Consider the following 15,632-nt stretch of genomic DNA (forward strand, 5'->3'; position numbering starts at 1 on the left):
AAGAGTCTTACATAAGAGCAAGTGAGAAGACATGTGCAAGGTTAGAGAACGAGAAGAGAGTGTTAGAAAGCATAGAAAGAGTTTTAAGAATCAATGGTCAGCACTGTTCCAACATAGTTGAAAACTGAAGAAAATTCAAATGATGTTAGAAAAAGAAATGCAGTCCCCACAGAGTGATCAAGGCAGTCGTGGACACAGTGAGTATACACTGATAACCGCAGTCAAAAGAAGTTGATTTTATAAATGCTGATATATGAAGGGGCCTATGGTATTTTTGGCCAGCTGCCCTTGAATAACTGTTTAAGGCCATTATAAAAATATCTCATATCTATACAACTTAAGATTCACACACACAGACAGGAACCATGAAGTTTTTATCAGTTGTGGCTAGGCCTGTATGGACATGCAAGGGCTTACTTTGCAAGAATTATAAAATCAGTATGTTACCAGTTCATCCAATATGCAAGCGTGAATTTGGTGTGTCTACTACAAGCTTAACTAGCAGTAGAACAGTAAGTATAATAGACATACATGATACCTTAATTGTTTTGCTTGCTTTGCATGGTTGCCCAGCTAGTATCTGGATAAGAAAACAACCATATTCTTGCGTAGCATTATTTACCAGGGGCTAAGATTCCTGCATTCATATTTGAGGTATTGACTGCAGACGTATATTATCTACCTATTCTCATGGCCTTCTGGCAGATAGGGAAGGTTCTGTCTTACAACAATCTCCTTTCACCCCTCTAGTTAAAAATAAAATACATTGAAATGCTTATAAAATGAAGAAGAGGTCAGAAATCAACTTGTTGCTTTTTCTTACCACTTATTCCATCTGTTGTCATAGTTTTGAAGTAGGTGCTTTCCCTAGGGTCAGTACTTGACAGTTATAAGAACAGGTACTTTGTTGAATAAATGTCCTTTCCTTGGTCTCAAAAACCCCTTCTGAAATCATTGTTAGTGATTTTTTTCTGCGAAGCCAGGGTTTCAGTATTATAGCCAATATTGTACTGGACACGAGAACTTTAAAAGGCAATTTCCATGAATAAAGAAAGGACTGAGGATTGTGTGTTCCCTGGATGCTGTTCCAGCCCTAAGTGGTTGAATACGAAGGTACAGCAGTTTCACAACTTTCAGTCTTTGCAAAGCACCTGCTTTGGGATATGTAGCAGAACACTGACAGTTTCTGCTCACTCCTGAATCTGTCACGTATGCACAAATATTTATTGCCCCTCTCTGTGCGGTACCTTTACCCTAGAAGAGTAGTTTGATGGTTTTATATCAAATTTTATTATTTTAGCTCTTCACATAACAGAACTGAAAGGGAATTTTCTAGATTCAGTTATTTCTTCTGAAGAGTAGGTAAAATTTTGTAGCGTTTATAAATGGAATTGACACCTTAGATCACACTACACAGTTCTAGCAACCCAAAGGTGTTCATCTAAGGACACCAAAGTAAGTATAGTTGCCATAGATAAAAGATTATGGATGTACTACGAATATTAACATCTCTTTAATTTTAAATCTGTCATCTTTATGTGTAACTCTGTAAATACATGTGGTTGTAGAGGCTTTTGTGTGTGTGTGTGTGTGTGTGTACATGTATCTGCTTCATGTATGTAAAAGCCACTGATTTTAATTCATCGATTAATTGGCACTTACTTGGGCTATTAGGCCAGAATAGTAGACTCTTTGTCATTCGATCTTTGATATATGGATTTCTCACCTTGCTTAGGCATTGCCAGAGTTACAAAGCTCGTTCCAGTTTTTGAAAATGCCAGAAAATTAGTTTAGAGAAAACAAGCTTTCGGAGGGGGGAGAGAATTTTAATACATTCACCAAATTAAACGATAGGACAAGAACATAGTGTAGACACAACTTAAGACAATTTAGAATCATAAACAAAATGTGAGGTAGACTGACTAGTGAAATTCACCAAATTTTGGTTAAGAAAATTTTACAGTAATAAAGTAACATAGGTGCCCCATTTTCTAAAAATCACAGAAAGCAATTGCATAAATTACAGCCAAAAAAAAAAATGAATACAATGATTCTCATTCTAATTTTAGTTTACATTCAGTATTAACCTGTGTGAACTGGCATCCACGGCAAGTTTCAACAGGTCTATAGGTCAATTATTATGCAGGCCTAGCGAACACATTCATACCACAATGTTAAAGAGATGGCAAGGCTTGAAGCTGAACACACCAAGGTATGTATTAACAAATTGTGGTGTCCTGTGCTTGTGCAATTTTATCCTTAAAGGAGTAGGACTTAACATTCTCTAAAGAATTATACTGATAAGGTGATTTTAAAAGATAGAAACCTTGGTGAGACAGGCATTAGAAAGACAAGGAGGTCAATTTGAATTTTCTATCATTGGGTTGATGGCCTTTTGGCTTTATTCTGGCAGTTCTCTTCCACAGAATTAATAGTATATAAGAAATTGTAGTCATTTCAGTTCTCAGAGTAAAGCTCTGAAATACCTACATCTAAAGTAAACTCTAAAAAATTTTTCCTTAGAGTATAAAGCCATAAAGCCAGAAGAAACCCTGAGAAGCCATCTGCCCAGGTACACATGCTTGGAATTATTTCAAGTATTTTTTTTTTTTGCTCTATACAGTAATTATCATTGGAATATTGCACAAACATGGGTTTCTTGTTACTATCTGTATTAGGTCTTTTCAGCAAAACAGGAACAACTGAAATACATTCATATCTAAATCAACCTGCTTCAAAACGTACCTCTTTGCCAAAAATTCTGCTGTACTTAATAGGAATATTTTTAAGCATATATATATATATATATATAAGGCAGATTCTCTTTGAAGAACAATTAAAAATAGGGTTGAAAGGAATTAACTCATTTCAGAATACATTTAAACCATCATAAGTAGTTATATTAAAACTGAGAGCTGCAAATCATTTTCAGATTAGTACATTGCATCTTTTCACTAGCTGTAAACTCGTTATCACAAGCCAGTAGAGCCCGTCAGTTAATACTTTCTTTGTTCTAAGTAAATGTAGGCTTAGTAGGCCCCTCTCTGTAGTTTCAGGCCACAAATTAGACATTGATTCAAGTTAAAAAAGCCATTTTAAGGAGGAATAAAGTGGTATATTCGGCTAATGAGAAAAATGTTGAAGTGTTGTTTAATGATGAGAATTGAAGCATTTAAGAGTAAACTTCCCAAAGAGACTTAATTTGTAACATCACTTTCTAGAAATCCGTACAAACTTACGCCTTCTACAGTTGATAAAGACACAGCCCCACTTGATTATTATGAGTCAAAAGGACTTTAAATGGATTCTTCTCTCTTGTAAAAGAATCACTGGTAAGATTATGTAAAAAACAGTTCTCTTTCTTTCTGTGGCGCCTTTTCCCATTCCAGCAATTTCTATGTTGTCAGTACAAGGCAACTAATATTCATCCAGTGTATCTTTTAAAGGAAGCTTTGATTGCATCCCTGAAAGGAAACAAACTAATTCCAATCCACAGGGAACCTTAGCCTGACATTTACTTTGCTGGTGCCAGCTACTTCATTTCAACCAAACAGGGCAGTTGTGGGGTGACTGTTGAAAGCTTCTTAGTTATTGGCTCAACTATTGAGTCAGGTTCTCCTTGTACAAGGTTAATCACGGTTCCATATTCTCAGACATGGTGTGCTTAGAGACTGCAAACATTTTAATAGAAAAAGCAAAGGAATTTAAGCAAGAAGCTGCATAAATGCACACACGCCTGCTCTGTATTTACTGATGTTTTTTGTTCAGTTTAAATAGTAAACTTTTAACTCCTGTGGAAATTTTGCCAAAAGTTTCAATACATATAAGATTATAAATCTTAAGCTAACACTGCACAGAGAAAGACAAAGCTACTTTTTTTTTAAATACAAATATCTTCTACATTCTATCATTTCAGACCCCTGAGTAAAATGCTGTACCAAAGTACAGCTCTGAAGAGAAACTGAGGGTTCAGGCCTCAAACGTTAATCTTCAATTAATTCCACACCAATGGTGTGAGTCTCATGTAACACATTCAGGCTAGCTAATGCTGAGCGTCAGATTTCCTCCTAACTTAGTGTTGTAGATAAAAACAATGCAAATTTCATTCATGTTTGTTCTCCAAAGTATGTCCTCAGGCTCCCATGGGCAGGCCTTGTCTTAAGGAATTGCATAACTGCCTAGGGTGGAGTTAACCTGGATTTAAGGTCCTGAAATTAGAACTGAAGGAGAATGATGCCCCCAAAAAACCTAGGTCAGATTTGGGGGGGATTCTTTGGAGAATAGACAAATATGTTGCACTTTGCTCCACAGTGATTGTACTTTAAAGGAAAAAATAATTTGTTTCTGCCCCACCCCACCATCCCTTTACTACTTTCCGTCTCTCGAAAGCTCATACATGACGTCCAGTGAGAAAGTAGAGGGGCTTGTCATCACTGCTGTTAGCAGTTTGAAACTCATCCCGGAGGCGGAACTGCCACTCATCCTCTAGTTCTAAGCGGACAATTGTTTGGCGTAAGGAGCTTCTGTCTTGGCAGATGACACACAGGGTAGCACCTTCAGGAGAAAGAATGTATCTTAGGCTTGAATGTATCTTAGGATTGTAATGATAGAGAACATTAAACCTCTCTGATAGGCTCTAAAGTAACACAGCTAAGACCAAACATCAAAATTATTCAAAAATAAATAAAAGAATAGTACGAGTTCAAAAGTTCAGAAGAGTGTAAAGTGAAAACTCTCCCTACCCAGCAGCTAAATCCAGTCTTACACTATTTCTCATATTACACGTTTGCCTCTAGGGGAGGGTCTCTCAGTCTCAGTACTTCGCTGTGAGGGGCTGTTCCGGTTCTGTCAGGTGTTTATAGCTCCTCTGGCTTCTGCTTGCTATATGCCAGTAACACAACTCCAGGGTGACAACCTAATATGTCTTCAGATCTTGCCAAATGTCCCCTGGGTGACATAATTGCCATACGCATTCTGCCTCAAATCTCTGCTCCAGATGTATTTTATACAAATAAGTGAATATATCATTTTTTCTGTTCTCATAAAAATGGTAATATGCTATATACAGTATTCTGAACCTTTTTCTCTGACTTGGAGGTTATCTTATCAGGATTATTTGTGATGCTTAATCCGCAGTTCTTATGCAAATCTCTCTGCATGGCGCATGACTTTTGGAACATCTTTATCTTCTGTATCAGAATCAATTCATTAATTTTAATAAAAATCAGGTTATGTGAGAAGCATTACTTCTTGCACTGCATCATTTCTAAAATTAATATGATCATAAATCTGGCTGTTCATCTGCATTTAGTTTAGGATAACTTGACTTATTCTCCCCTGTCGTCATCCCCATTAAGAAAATCAGTAAAGTGAAAAGGCTTCCCAACTACATCCCTTCTTTCCCTGTTTTAAAAGCAAGGTATTCTATATTGTCAAAAATATTGTTAAAGTGCTTTTCTATCTTTTCCATCTCAATATTCTGTCTAGGGGTAATCGTTAACATCCAGAAGCAAGGTTCAAAATTTACCTTTTAGAAACTTAAATTTCTTAAGAAGATCAGCACCTACAAAAGAGTCACAGAGGTACAAGAGAAGTCCACTGAAAAACACCCCCTCACAGTTGACATTGCTGGAGTGGGGCCTGGAGCTGATGTAGCATATAGCCACCTGGAATCAAACAGAAATAGTGTAGGCATCTCAGATGCAAGCAACAACCCGCATTTTTAGCTGAATAAGTCAGGTTCTTTTTACTATTTCAGGGTAAGGTAAAAAAATGATTGTTTTACATTGAAATTTAAGTGAAATGGTTACTTAAGCTTTACACATACTATTGTGTCAAAGTTTAGCCTATTTAAAGCTTCTCTTATTTCTCATTAAGAGAAATGGTTATGAAATTAGTAAGAAACAAAAAAGTCCCTTGATTTCAAAGTTTTCATGAAATAAAACTTTCCACAAAAAGACATACTTTGGAAAGATTAAATACTTAGATTACCTTATTGATAATAAAAAATACGCTTAATAAACTTTTCATTTACATAAACTTTCAATTGGATAGAAGCTTTGAACAGTGGATGAGTTTAAATTATTAGCCCTATGGCTTCTATGTACATAACATTACTTCACAAAAATAGGAATGTGAATAAGGTAGTTTGGGAGACAGAACAGTGAAATAGCTTAATACGTGAGTCAGACTGCTTGTGTTCAGATACTTTATAGCTGTGTGACACCTCAGTTTTGTTCATTTCTTGATACCTCAGCTTCCTTGTCTTGTAGAGATAACAATAGTACCTGATGCATAGGACTATTTTGTGAATTACATAATTAATGCAAGCCACAGTATTCATTCAGTAATAGCTGCTATTAGTGGTTGTAGAATTGAGATAGTATTGCCTTAACACCCACACCTCTGGATTCTGTGATGGCAGAATTGGAAGACCTGGGTTATATAGCTGACAGAAATTATAGAAGATATTATTACATCTGATAGGCTTTTTCTTCTTCTAAGACTCTACAATTCCTGATCCAACTCTTAAACTATTGAACTATGAGAATGATGTAAAATGTTTACACTAATTTTAAAAACCAGTTTCTAAAATTTCCAGAATTGAATCCTAACGTTGGATTTCAGTATTAAGAGATATTTGTGAATACATGCAAAGAAAAAACTGGAAATAAAAGTAGTTTGCCAAAGTGTTATGTTCTAATTACATGTGTTATATTCTAACTTTTTTTTCAAATTTTATTTTTTAAAAGATTTATTTTTGCATAGAAGAACTGGGGTGTAGGCCAGAGGTGCAGAGGCTGAGAGGATTCACCAGAGACAGAGTGGGGACCAGAACAGGCTGATTTACTGAAATACACTGCTAAGGGGAACAGCAGGCGAGATAGGTAAGGTCTGCTGCTCCATGTGGGTAGCTCCCTGGCTGGGGATTAAACTCAGGCCATCGCGCTGATAGTGCTGAGACTTAACTAACCGTAGGCCACCAGGGAGACTCCAATATTCTAACATTTAAAAAAATTATAAGGAGGATATAGTAAAAACAATACAACTTTAAAAATGTATCGGAAAATATTGTGACAGAAGCCCTTTAAATCCTGAAGACCATCAGTAGTCAGAAAAATCATGAAAAGTATACAAGAGGCAATTAAAAAAAAACACAACTGGTGAAGAACTTGAGAGAGAGCAAGAATGAAAACTGAGGAAGCAATGAAAAAGTCAAGTAGTGGGAATTGGAGAAATGACAAGTATAAAGGTATCCCATGATACTCTAAATTGTTCAGCAGTCGTTGAGATTCTCTTAAGATGGTGGCTAAGTCATACTGTGCCAAGTGAAAACTCAATTTTGTGGAGAAACATTACACGAATCCGGTATTGTGTGAAACGTGTTATGACAGGAAGGAGTAGGAGCAGGCAGCTGTTTCTGTCCAACATCTCTGAGGTAGGCTTCTTAGCAAAGCTGAGCTCTGAGCTAAGCTTTGAGTATTATGTTCACTGGCCTTTAAGGAGAGGCAAAGTAGGTACAGGGATCATGTTTTGTGTGAGACTTTGTATAAGTATGGCTCAGGCTTTTGTCGTCATTTAAACTTTCAAACAGTAGATAAAATGGGAAAAACGGATGGAAGGAGGTAAAAGCAGAATATTAGCCCCTTCCAATTTACCTCTGGTCCAATGTTAAGGTAGGAGTCAATGGCCAACACAGGACTCTTGAAGTTATGGATGGCTTTGGGGAAGAGTTTGTATGAAGCATGCTGAAGAAACTTCTCCAGGAGAAACTGCGCGGGGGCTGCCAGTAGCGTGTGTTCACTGTCTGGAGCACAGACATACTGAAGGGGCAAGATGGGTGCCAGGATCTCTGACACCTGAAATGAGAGCCGAGATTATCATGGGAAATGTTTTCTGTCACTCAATGAAGTGGGCAAGGAAGCACTGCATCACACTCAATGGCCTCTCAAATGATAGTGGTAGTATAGTGACAGATCCAGGTTCAAATGTAAGCCCATCACTTTTGGGTTCTGAAAGGTACAGTTGGGTTTAACATAATTTACACACAGCAAGGTTAGGGAAAAATGAAAAAGTAGGCTTCTTTGAAAGTTACTGCATTTAGCAAGTACATTGTGAGGATCAATAGGAAGCCTTTACAATACTGCTGGATATGAGTGGGTTAAATTCCATCACATCCCAACTCCCCAACCCCCCTAAAAAAGGAAAAGGCTTCTAAGCTCCACTGGGGTGTCCACATGTTAATTGCCAGTGGATCTCAAACAGAAAAGGGCAAGCCCATGGGATTTACCCTTAAAAGGTTGTGATGTACATTATTTTCTATTAAAATCTGGCAATGGACTAGAGACCATTTTGACTTCTTTTTTAAAAGATTCATTTATTTATGCATACAAGAGCAGGGGTGCAGGCCAGAGGAACAGGAGGTGAGAGGATCCACCAGAGACAGAATGGGGAGCAGAACAGGCAGATCTACTGATGTATACTGCTGAGGGGAACAGTGGGCGAGACAGGAGAAGTCTACTGCGCCGTGTGGGTAGCTCCCTGGCTGGGGGTTGAACTCACGCCACAGTGGCTGGCGATAGCTTGAAGGCGCTGAGACTCTATAACCCTTGTGCCACGAGGGAGGCCCCATCTTGACTTTTTAATTTTACTTTATGTGTTACATGAGAAAAGTGTTAACATTTCATATTGCTAAACTAGCAAAGTAAAGTTTGAAACAGAATCTTTATCGAGTTGCTAATGAAATCTAAATAAGGGTAATTCTGTTGAAACTTCAAAGCATGTTTAGATTGTAGTGAGTCCTCACTAAGAGAAATGAGACTAGAAGTTTGACTTCTATAACCTTACTTTTCAAGCAAGTGGCACGTACTTAGTGCCAGTACCTAATAACAAAGATCAGAAATTTTTGACTTATATCTAACAGTAGAATCATGCTTGTGAAACTTACCATGATCTTTGGTTTGATGATAAAGTCCCTCTGCCCTCCAACCTGAACATGTTTCTTCATGAGGCTGAAGTTATTAAAACGGCAGATGAGTAGGCCACTACTGTTTGTTCTCAGGTTGAAGTCGACATCTTCACAGAAATACCTGAATCATATAGGAGAGGTTTCATTGACTGCCTTTTAAACCTCAACAGAAAGTGTGGCAGGTGTTAGGAGATAGCCACAAACAAAATCACCTTGACCCCTCCTGGAGCTTGCCCTCCTAACATGCCCAAGACCCCCAGATTTGAATATCATGAATATTAAAGGAAGAAGCGGGGTGACTTTGGTCCCAGACACTCCATGGGGTTTTAGGCACACCTGAACTGAAATAGGGCTGTACACTCTATACTCTTGCAGGCAAGGTTGACATAACAATGACTTTTTGGTTCTTCTGCTATCTAGGATGATAACGTAATTGGTTGAGGTGGCAAAGCCTAGGGTTGGACTGCTCACATCTGCTGGTTTCTGTCTATAATATTCAGCTCTCTGGGTCTTATATTTGAAGAGTGATTAAATTCTGAGTGTGAATGAAGAGTTAATCTTCAATAATTTATGGGTCCACACATAAACAGGCTTTAAGTTCTTGAATAATGAGGTGGCTAAAGTATGTTTTCTGACCATTTCACATTGTAACACCTATTATTGAAGGTCTGGGTTAGTTTGAAGGATGATAAAGGGGGATGTTGTGAGTTGTGTCCCCTCCCCACTTTGTCCATATGAAGAGATTCTCAGTTTCTCAAAGACACAGGAATAAAAAGGTTAAAACTAGGCAGAACAATCAGGATTAATTGCATTCAGGAGGCCTGACTTACCTGTTGAAGTCATACTGCACATTCTGAGTCAAATCTATGTTAAGGAGAATGAAGTCATGCACATGGCACCTCGAGAAGGGGGCCTTCAGGCTCTGGGAAGTCAGCTTGCTGCTCCATTTCTGTATGCCCAGGATTGCATAGTGAATGATTTTTGGTGTTGCTTCAATATGCTGCAAGACACTCTTCAAGGACACATTCTTACTAGAAACTCCTGTTTCCATGGGCTGGCTGTGAAATATAAAGGTAGTTTATATAAGGTATCAGTAACGTTGAATGGAGGATCATTTATGAACTACTATACAGTATTTATATCTGTAAAGGAAATAATCAGCTGGTTTACTTTGCATTAACCTGGAATGGCGAAGGATGCTGAACCCCGGTGTCATGCTGCCTGTCACTGCAAACTTAAGGAAGCTGCCACTTTAGAGCAGGGGCTTAATCACCTTAAGGCAAAGAAAGAATTCCAGCCCATAATACCTCAAAGTGAATAATGAACTGGGAGCTACTAAAAAGGTTGCCAGAGATTAGAATTAAGTATAATTCCCAGTTCTGGTTATTCTGGTTATAAAAAAGGGATGTTTGAAAACTTCACTGTCTTCAAATCTACAATGGAAAGAACACAAAACCAAAATGTTTGAGCTTTGGGGTGTATAGATCATCTGACATGGGGCTATGCTGGAGTACCATTGACATTTTGGGGGCTATTTATCACATAAGACTTCCATGTCTAGGGCCTCCCTGGTGGCACAAGGGTTAACATGCAACCTATGAAACTATCCGCAGCCACTGCAGCACAAGTTCAATTCCCGGCCAGCTGGGGAGCAACCCGCATGGTGCAGCAGACCTCTCCTGACTCGCCTGCTGCTCCCCTCAGCAGTGTACTTCGGTCAGTCTGCCTGTTTTGTTCCCCACTCTGTCTCTGGTGAATCCTCTCACCCACCCACACCTTTGGCCTGTACCCCAGCTCTTGTATGCATAAATAAATAAATCTTTAAAAAAAAAAAAAAGACTTCCATGTCTGGCATTCTCTGGAACTTGGGGACCACTTCACCACTATCCAGCAGGAGAACCTCTGATTTTGACCCAGCGATACTTTTACAGGTGGTAGAATTAAGACAGAGAGATAAAATAACTGCTTTTTCATCCAGATAGTTATGATCCAAAGCTTGGGGTCAAAAAGGGGGTGTCCTGATTTAGAAGCCACTAGACTTTTTAAACAAAACATAATGTCTCAACAGACTTTCATAGCTAACCAAAGTCACGATGCAGAGATTTTCAGGAATTTAATGGCATACCAAATGTCTCCAAAAGTTCCTCAGTCACCACAAAATGTGCTAGTGAGTGTGGTTTCATGGATGACCATTTTGCTCTGTAAGGCTGTACCTCTTATTTACGTCCATGCATGACTGCAGTCAAGGAAATATCTTCTATAGTATTGTCATACTCCCCTAAAACTGCTTGGGAAGTATCACTACCTGGTCTGCTCCTGAAGACTGTGAATGTTCCACAGGACACATGAGTCGTCCATCACGACGATGAAAGGCCAGACACACTGGCGTTTAACTCCCAGCTCTTCCAGGCGGTTCCTCTCTAGTTCCAGGTTGTGATATGAGAGCTCCTTAATGAGAAATCTGGCCGCACCTGGAAGGCAACATAATGACAGCTGCACATCCTTCTTCAGGCTTGGCAGAGGCCCCACAGACAGCTCACATCCTTCCGGAGGCATGCGTGTCCATATGGTGACCATGCAGGTGTGTGTGGGATGTTAACCAAATACTCAGAGCAGTGTTGGTAAGAACCACTGGTCTATTTTAAAATGTAGATTCTCTTTATCAAAGCAACATTGGCTTACTACACTATATGATTTTTTTAAAAAGGAAAAAAAAAAATTCCCAGGAACTTATCACCAGAGATGTTGGCATGATGCAGATGACTCGTGAACTAAGCTTTGAAAAGTGCTACAAGAATCTAGTTTCGGGCCTCCCGGTGGCGCAAGGGGTTAAGCACCGCACTATGAAGCAATCCACAGCCTCTACAGCACGAGTTCGATCTCTGGCCCACCAAGGAGAAACTCACATGGTGAGGCAGACCTCTCCTGTCTCTCCCGCTGCTCCCCTCAGCAGTGTATTTCGTCAGTCTGCCTGTTCTGTTCCCCGCTCTGTCTCTGGTGAATCCTCTTCCACCCCTCCCCTCCCCCCTGCATCTCTGGCCTGTACCCCAGTTCTTGTATGGAAAAAAAAAATCTTTAAAAAAAAAATTAAAAAAAAACTAGTTTCCCTACAGGGAGAAAGGTTAGCACATAGACTAAATGCTTATTATATAGGTTAGTTCCTAAAAGTCACAAAATGAAGGGACTCGTTCTTTGAAGCACCTTGTACTAGAGAGTGGCTGGGGCTGGGGTAAGGGGTGTGGCTCTTCCACTAATGTGTCCTGTGCTTAAGATACTGTTAGGAAATTTGCATCAGTGAACAATATCTTTGAAGATTCTGAAAACGAGCATCCTTTCTCTAGATCTGCCTTTTTTTTTTCTTTTTTTGGCAAGATGCAAATGATACAGTGAGCACAAGAACAGACAGGAGTTAAGCTGCCTAGGTTTGAATCCTCATTCCACCATTTTATAGCTGTGTGACCCTGAACAAATTAACTCCCCTGTGCCCTGCTTTCCCCACCTGTAGAAAGGCAAAGATAATGTCTGCCTCATAGGTGGCTGTATGCTGCTCAGGATGGTGCCTAGAATGTGCTAAGTACGCAGAGTGTTTGCTGTTGTTAAGGTGACCATAAGGAATTAGCCAATTTCTGTTTAGGGCCGCCTAAGTGCAAAAAAATGTAGATGATAAATGAAGAGGAACTAGACAAACATAAAGGGTAACATGAAGGCTAAGGCTTAAGGATATGAAAAGGAGTGGAAAGGAGAATAAAGGGAATTGAGGGAGACACAGAAGTGGGGGAACGGAAAGAAATCCTGTAAAGAAGGACCGTGTAGACTCACACAAATGACTCAGGTCACCTCTGCTGTTCAAGCCAGCCCTGTGCTAGATATTCGTTCTTCCAAATGTTAATGAGCTCATGTCCTCAGCCCTTCTGAGGCTGCACTAAAAATGAGACACTCACAAAAACTGGGAAAACTGATTTAGAACTACAATGCAAGCCGTGACCAGACAGTACAGCTTTTAAAACACTGGGTCCAGTTAGAAGTTTTCCACCTGAGTAAAACTGAGTTCTAGACTTCGGTGCCTCCCACAGGTCTGTCATACACACACCCATTGTGTCCCTTGGAAGAAATCAGCCCATGGGGAAAAGGCAGGGAAGACTTCCAGGCACTTTCAAGATGACGGCCATAGGAGGGAATGATGCTTTTAACTCCTGGGTTGTACAGAAACTTACCATGAGCCTTTAATATTAGCCACAACTTGGGAACTCCAGAACAGTGAGCTAGCTGCTTTCCTCCCCAGACCTCTCTCACTGTTACATTCCTGCTGCAAGTGTGCTCAGCCTAGAACACTCCCATCTACACTGGTGCGTCCCAAGCCCTTCCCAGGGTACGCGATATACCGCTGGCTTTTTTAGTTACTAGTCCTCGGAAGTTAAAACTGCAGATCAAGGGAAAAGAAAAGTCAACAGGCCTTTCATTTGGAGGGGAGGGCAGGACACTTTCCAGAGATGGGAACCTTTGAAAGTTTAATCCCTTGAGGAAGGGAGCTCAGTTTATCATTCAGCCCTCACCCCATCCCAGGGAGGCCCCTTACCCACGCCTGCATTATTGAACATGCCCGGAAGCACCAGCATGATGTGGTTGGGCCAGTACTTGCGGTACAGCGGCATCTCGTATTCTTTGACCACCAGAAGGTGAAGGTGGCTGATGCCCTCCATGGCGTGAAAAAGATTTAGGAGTCCATGCTCATGGCGACCACTGGAAGGAGTGAAAATAGGGCTCTTCACTGCATTCAAATTCTGTTGCAAGGAAAAAAAGAGCGAGAGAAATGAAAATCCTTAGGTATAAGAAACTTAGAGCACCAGGACCTCCCAGGTGGCAGGGGTTAAAGTCAGCACTATGAAGCAATCAGCAGCGACTGCAGCATGAGTTTTATCCCCTGCCAGAGAGCAACCCACCTGGTGCAGCAGACCTCTCCTGACTTGCCCCCTGCTCCCCTCAGCAGTGTATTTCAGTCAGTCTGCCTGTTCCGCTCCCCACTCTGGTGAATCCTCTAACCCTCCCACAACTCTGGCCTACATCCCAGTTCTTGTATGCATAAATAAATCTTTAAAAAAAAAAAAAACTGAGAGGACCCGTGTGAGCCTGTCAGTACTTGTGTCCCAACACTATCACACACCTTGTCTGAAACCAGGGGCAGCCGCATGCTCTCCAGGTGTTTGCCCTGCTTGCTGAAGACAAAATGACTCTCTTTGGATTTAGGAATGATGAAATAGAGCTGCACCTCTTCTCCCAGCATGGAGGAAGAGAAGGTAAATGCATGAAGGGTGGAATCTGACATCTACATTTGCAAAGAAAAAAAGAGAATGTAAGCGCACAGTGTACAATCTTCCAGGCCACTTGCCTAGAGAGGTTGGCTAATCTGAACTGACGGACACCACCAGATCTGGCTCTGTGCACAAAGTTGAAAGGGTTGAGAAGGTGAGCGTTTTTGTCTTTAAGTTGTGGCCATCTTGCCCCTACAAAGCCTCTCCATGGTGGAGGGAGAGGTACCTGTTCTTTGCGTTTTTCGAGTTCTTTGAACCATAACTCAGTCTCACAGACATTAAATACACTGATGCCCTGCTCTGTAAACATCCTCACAGTGCCCAGTTATAGGGAAGAAAAACACTTCTGCTTTATGTGGGTCAGGTCAAATGAAGTCAGTATTTTTCTAAGCAAAATACTAGGACTAATAGTAAAATGCTCTGTGCCCTCACTTTTCCTGGCTACAAGTGGAAGAGGTCTGAACGGTCATTTAGCCTGGAAGTCTGCTTTCGGGAAAGACCATTTAACTCACCAAAGCTAAATATAAATCTAATCTATTTTTGAAGTTGCTGGAAAGTTCAAATGCTCTCTCACTAACCAATCTGAAAAATTACAAGAAGGTCTTTACATGTTTTACAGTGCAGACAATATTTGCCTTAATGAAAGGATAGCATCACTTTCCAGCAACAGCTAGGACCCAGAAAGGTTTCCCAAGTGTTTAAATATCACATTTCATAGAAAAGTAATATAATCTGTCCCTGAAATGCTTGTTTCATTCTGCTGCTTTGATTTGTGTGGGAATATGCTTAGTATTGTAACCATATAGAAACAATATACTTGGGTTTTAATTAAGAAATTTTATAAAAACCTGATTTTTAAGCTAAGGGACTCTAATTTTTCAAAACATTGTGAGCCAATTTGAAGCCAAAATTTTTCAATAGCCCACCAAAAGTTTTCAACAATACCACAAAACCACCAGGATATAAAAGGTAACATGTATTACAAGAGCAGAATGATTTGATACAGATTTTCAATATATTCTTTCTAATACCCCGTGGGGAAGGGTGAAGACCTGCTCCTCAAATGTGGGGGAAGTCCAGTCAGCATATCCCATGGGAAGCGTCGTTGGAGGTATTCAGAGCCAAGTAATAAAAATCAAGAAGCGATGGAACTTATCTCCAAACTATGCACTGGACACGACATCGTTTGCTGCCTTTCCCATCTTCTGTACTTAAAGGTGTACTGACCAAAAAGAAGCCAAATATTGTGGGGTGTTGCCTTACATTCTGTGTTCCTACTTCTCAGGTCTCTCTACATTAAAGAGCAGACATTGATGCCACTGTATACCTAGTGAAACCATGTCGCGCTGGGGTAA

General features: G+C 40.1%; 1 protein-coding gene across 8 annotated transcripts in view; it reads right to left on the reverse strand.

The window, feature by feature from the left end:
- Positions 1-1,499: 1,499 nt before the first annotated feature.
- The window catches only part of GREB1L (GREB1 like retinoic acid receptor coactivator), a 248,282-nt gene continuing 234,149 nt past the window's right edge, over positions 1,500-15,632 (reverse strand). For all 8 annotated transcript variants that reach the window (XM_054694146.1, XM_054694142.1, XM_054694144.1 and 5 more), the window contains 8 exons: positions 14,130-14,291; positions 13,545-13,749; positions 11,274-11,439; positions 9,799-10,026; positions 8,948-9,089; positions 7,659-7,859; positions 5,528-5,666; positions 1,500-4,554 (listed from right to left, as the gene is read on the reverse strand). In XM_054694146.1, the coding sequence (XP_054550121.1) occupies positions 4,391-4,554; positions 5,528-5,666; positions 7,659-7,859; positions 8,948-9,089; positions 9,799-10,026; positions 11,274-11,439; positions 13,545-13,749; positions 14,130-14,291 (1,407 nt within the window). In that variant the 3' untranslated portion in view covers positions 1,500-4,390. The remainder of the gene's footprint in view (positions 4,555-5,527; positions 5,667-7,658; positions 7,860-8,947; positions 9,090-9,798; positions 10,027-11,273; positions 11,440-13,544; positions 13,750-14,129; positions 14,292-15,632) is intronic.

The sequence above is a fragment of the Talpa occidentalis genome, unplaced genomic scaffold (genome assembly GCF_014898055.3).
Source record: "Talpa occidentalis isolate TD23 unplaced genomic scaffold, MPIMG_talOcc4v2.1 talOcc4.13, whole genome shotgun sequence".
Taxonomy (NCBI): domain Eukaryota; kingdom Metazoa; phylum Chordata; class Mammalia; order Eulipotyphla; family Talpidae; genus Talpa; species Talpa occidentalis.